The 4,936-nt window shown below is 55.6% G+C and overlaps 1 protein-coding gene across 1 annotated transcript; it reads left to right on the forward strand.

The window, feature by feature from the left end:
• Nucleotides 1–589: 589 nt before the first annotated feature.
• Nucleotides 590–2,440, forward strand: LOC118587309 (proto-oncogene FRAT1-like). Its single transcript, XM_036193197.1, has one exon. The coding sequence runs from the start codon at nt 823–825 to the stop codon at nt 1,660–1,662; it is 840 nt and encodes a 279-aa protein (XP_036049090.1). The 5' UTR covers nt 590–822; the 3' UTR covers nt 1,663–2,440.
• Nucleotides 2,441–4,936: the final 2,496 nt, after the last annotated feature.

The raw sequence follows: 4,936 nt of genomic DNA on the forward strand, positions 1-4,936 counted from the left end.
TTTGGCTGGTAAATTCTTTTAAACCCACACTTTCCATATTACAGCTCCTCTCTAAGGGCCAGTAGGCCAGGCAGCCCCTAGACTCCCTGGAGGGTGGATGGGGGGGTGGCAGTCAAGAAACACTAATCTGTGGACGTTTTGCGGAGTTTCCAACCCAGCCATCCACATCAGACAACAGGATCTCTTTTCCATCTTTGACAACATCTTTTCGCTAAGCGCCACACCGATTCCTAGCCTCTCCCCCTCTCCTTTCCATCCTCGCCTGACGCTGGCGCCCGGACCTTAAAAAAAAAAAAAAAAACGCCACCGCCTAAACCAAACCACTTGACGTGCTGAGGGGAGTGTGTGGAGGTGTAAGTGTGTGGAAGTGACTGTGTGTGGAAGAAACCAATCGAGTCCCCTAAGGTGTCCATCTTGTGGAATGCCAATTAGGCCCGGCTGAGCGAACCTGAATCAGCTTCCCAGTACTTCCCCGCACACAGCAGACACACCAGTGAGGCTTCAGGGCAGCCGGGCTCCACTCCGTCCCCTAGCCCTGCAGGTTCGCCGCTGCCAAGGACGCAGCATCCCCCGGCCGCGCGCAGTGGTAGGAGCCGCGCGACGTCACCCATTGTTTACAAATCAACCCGAGCCGGCAGCGTCCCGGCTCCCGCGGCTGTAAAGCGCGCGGTGCCACTGCCCGGTGGCCCCGGCTTCCGCGTCCCAGGCCCGGCCCTGCCCCGGCCTCCGCCCCGCTCCCGCCCCAGCCGCGGCCCGCCGAGCCCGCGGGCAACCGAGCCGCCAGCGACGCCCGCACAGCCGCGGGGGCCCGGGCGGGGGGCCATGCCGTGCCGGAGGGAGGAGGAGGAGGAAGCCGGCGACGAGGCGGAGGGGGAGGACGACGACGACAGCTTCCTCCTGCTGCAGCAGTCGGTGACTCTGGGCGGCTCGGCCGACGTGGACCGGCTCATCGCCCAGATCGGCGAGACGCTGCAGCTGGACTCGGCGCACGACGGCCCGGCCTCACCGTGTGCTGCCCCGGGTCCCCCGGCCCCGCCTCCGCCCCCGCGAGTCCTGGCGACGCTGCCGGCGGACAAGGCCGGGGCCCCGGCGAGGCAGCTGCTGTGGCCGGCCGCGCCTGCGGAGGCCGGGGCCCCGGCGCCCCCCGGGGCCGTGCGCTGCGTGCTGGGGGAGCGCGGACGCGTGCGGGGCCGGGCGGCTCCATACTGCGTGGCGGAGCTCGCCGCGGGCTCTAGCACGCTGTGCCCTTTGCCCCCGCAGCCCGGCCTTGAGGGACCCCCGGGGACCTGCAAGCCAAGCAACCCGCAGCCTCTTTCGGGCCCGTGCCGGCGGGGTTGGCTCCGGAGCGCAGCCGCGTCCCGCCGCCTGCAACAGCGACGCGGATCTCAACCGGAGACCCGCACCGGCGACGACGACCCGCACCGGCTCCTGCAGCAGCTCGTGCTCTCGGGAAACCTCATCAAGGAGGCGGTGCGCAGGCTCCATTCACGACGGCTACAGCTACACGCAAAGCTTCCCGCACACCCGTTCATCGGGCCTCTGTCGGCCCCGGTGCACGAGCCGCCTTCTCCCCGGAGTCCTCGAGCGGCCTGCAGCGACCCAGGTGCTTGCGGGAGGGCGCGGCTCAGAACTGGGGACGACCTTCTTGTCCCTGGCAGCTAACAACCAGGGTGGCCACAGCACCAGCCTGTAGCTGGGGACCAAGAGATTCACCCAGGATTGCACCGGACTGGTGGAGAACTAGAGCATTTGAAAACGGGATAATAAACTAAGAAATACTGGCGAAAAATCACCATTATTTTCATGGGGTCACTGAAGTTGAGAGCCCCAAACGGTTTGAAATCCAGGACTTAGGCTTGTTTAAAGCAGATTTTATAGAACGCACTGCAGGCTGTCAGCAGGACTCCCTTTTTCCGCAGAATCCAACCTGGTCGCTCCTATGTCGAGCAGACTCGTTGGGGCAATCCGACGACCACGTGGCTATGGTGCATGCTCTCAGGATCGGCCAGCCGTGGTGGAACGAGGGATGATGATCACAGTTATATGCTGTACTTTTCAGGGCTGCTTTCTGATCCTCTTTGGGGGAGGGGGGAACAAGAGTGGATGTAATTTCGGGGAGCACCCCAAAATGCTACATTTGAACATTTTATGGCAGTTAAAAGACCGTCTCATATCTTTTGTGGTGCTGGTTTTAATGTAAAACATGCGGTACCAAGAAAGGACCCTCACGGGGCTAAATAGAAGTAACTTTTTTTTTTCCTGTTTGTCCTCTTTTTTGCAACTGGTTGCTGTTACCGGAGTGTTGAAGCAATGTTGTACCTCAAGTGGGAGTGGGAGGCGGCAGTGAGCGGTTTTGGGCCATGGAAGGGTATGGCGAAGCACGGATTGGACTCTCCTGCCTTCCTGAAGTGTTTGTTTGGTTGGTTGGTTGGTTTTTCTAGACAGGGTTTCTCTGTGTAGCTTTGCGCCTTTCCTGGATCTCGCTCTGTAGACCAGGCTGGCCTCGAACTCACAGAGATCCGCCTGGCTCTGCCTCCCGAGTGCTGGGATTGAAGGCGTGCGCCACCACCGCCTGGCTGAAGTGTTTTTAAAGGCGACCCGTTGTTCCTTCGGTCAAGGTCACTGTCTCCTGAGTGTGCACCATGTTGTGGGGCACCGGAGACGAGCCGAGATACCTTGCTGGGAGAAGAGCCCACTGTTTTGCAAGTGCTGGAGTCCCCTAAGGACATGCGCGCCACCTCCCGGAGGTGGGGGTGCTGGGTGTCTGTGCTTCCCGCCTGGGGCCACCGCCCCTGCCCTTCTCTTGGTCTGCACAGAAACTGCCTTGAAACTGTGGCCCCGAGTACCACCTTTCTCCCTTGGCTCTTGGGCCCTACTCCAGCAGAGTGGCGCTGAGGAGCCTAGAGGCCAGGGAGGGGGTCTAAGGAGGCTCCACACAGCCGGCACTCCGTGGACACAGTTTCAGACAGCAGTTTATAATGGGCTCTCGGGGCCATTTGTAATAACAGCTGCAATTCCCTGGATAGAGGGAGTTGATTTCCTCCTCCTGACCCTCCCCCAGCTGTGCCAGCTCGCCTTTGTAAGGGAAGGAAACCGAGATGCTCACCTTTTTCTTGTTTTGTTTTCAAGAAAGAGTTTCTCTGTGTAGCCCCTGCTGTCCTGGAACTCATGTTTTAGTCCAGGCTGGCCTCGAACTTGGAGGTCTACCTACCTAGACTCCCAAGGCCTGGGATCAAAGGCATGTGCCACCACTGTGCAGCAACTGTGCTTGACTTTTTAAGAGGAATGAGAGGAGCTGAGCCTTAGGTCCTTAATGCTCACACAACAAACACTTTATCCACTGAGCTGTTCCTCATGCTCTTTAATTCTTCATTAGTAGTAGTGTATATACATATGTATGTGTATATATTGGTTGTTCGAGATATGGTTTCTCTGTGTAACAGCCCTGTCTGTCCTGGAACTCACTCTATAGCCCAGGCTGGCCTCAAACTCACAGAGATCCACCTGGCTCCACCTCCTGAGTACTGGGATTAAAAGTGTGAAACACCACCGCCCAGCCCTTTAATTCTTTTTAACCTAATTAATAGCGTGAGTTTTGTTCAAGAGAATGGGCTCTGAATTGTATCTCTAACCATGAGTAGAAACATCAGGGCTTCATTCTTTTTCTATGACAGAATAAGATTCCGGGATATATCCTAATTTGTTCAGCCACTCGACTACTAATGGACCACACCACAGAACTGGATTTTTGCATTTGAATACGCCTAGAAGTATTTCTGCTGGCTAGGGAATAACTCTATTCTAGTACTACCTATGGGAGGCTTATCCCCTATCTATATGGTATATAGTATATATGGTACACCCTATTTTACAGATTAGGAATCAAAGACACAAAAAAATGAAGTGGCCCCACCCGGTGGTTTTCCAAATCAGGTTCATTCCCCATTCCCCGAGCTCGGAAGGGGGTCCACGAGGCAGGCAGACTCGCTGGGGAGGATGGCTGTGTGGCCTGACTGAATGAATGCTGGAGACCCAGTCCTGTCCCTCCACGGGCGTTTCTGAATGCTTGCCATGTCTCTTCCCAGGCTGGCAGCCAGTGTGCCAGGCACGCGGCTCTCCCTGCTTCCTTTCTTGATACCTTCTCATTACTTTTAATTGCATCTGGGCCTCTCTCACATCTTGTATTTTGCTTCCTGATCCAGGGCATTCCTCTCCACCTCCCACTGGCCCAGCACAGAACTTCTTTTACGGAGCTCTCCTGAGAAGTGCCCCGAGAAAATGGAGCAGGGCTCCTGAAAGGCATTCATCTCTGTAATGAACAGTATAATGTCCACATCCCGGCATATTTACATAGAAATCTGCACACAAAAGCAACATTACAAAGGGAAGGTTTTTTTTTTCTTTCTTTCCTTTTTAATGCCATCTCACAGTTCCATTTCCTACAGTAGTAAGAACACTATTGGAATTACTCTGACAGGAAGACAAAACAACTTCCAGGGATGCTGGGTTAGAAACAATAGCTTTGCCAGACCCATTAATGTTTAAAGTCAATGGAGCATAAAACTGCTTTTCTCTACTTACAGCCAGGCATCATCTTACAGAGTGGAGGGGGGGGTGGAAATTGCCATTTTAACTCTGCTGAAATCCATAAGCCCTCTCCTAATTTTCATTCTCCTTGAAATTCTCCAGTAAGTACCATTGGAATGAAAATGAGACTCTCTCCGGGGAGAATGGCTTCCAGTCTTCAGCAGTAAAGTGTGTGAAGAGGCTCGAGGTGGAGGAGGGAGCTGTCTGCTGGGAAAGGTGCCCTCACCCAGACCTGCAGAACTAGCTGTAGTTATGACACACCTTGAAATTTGGGATCCCCTGGGTGCTTTCAAGAGGGCAAAGTGGACAGGAGGCAGGGTTCTAAGGGCCAGCCTGGTCCGGGGAATAG

The sequence above is a fragment of the Onychomys torridus genome, chromosome 1, assembly GCF_903995425.1.
Source record: "Onychomys torridus chromosome 1, mOncTor1.1, whole genome shotgun sequence".
NCBI lineage: Eukaryota > Metazoa > Chordata > Mammalia > Rodentia > Cricetidae > Onychomys > Onychomys torridus.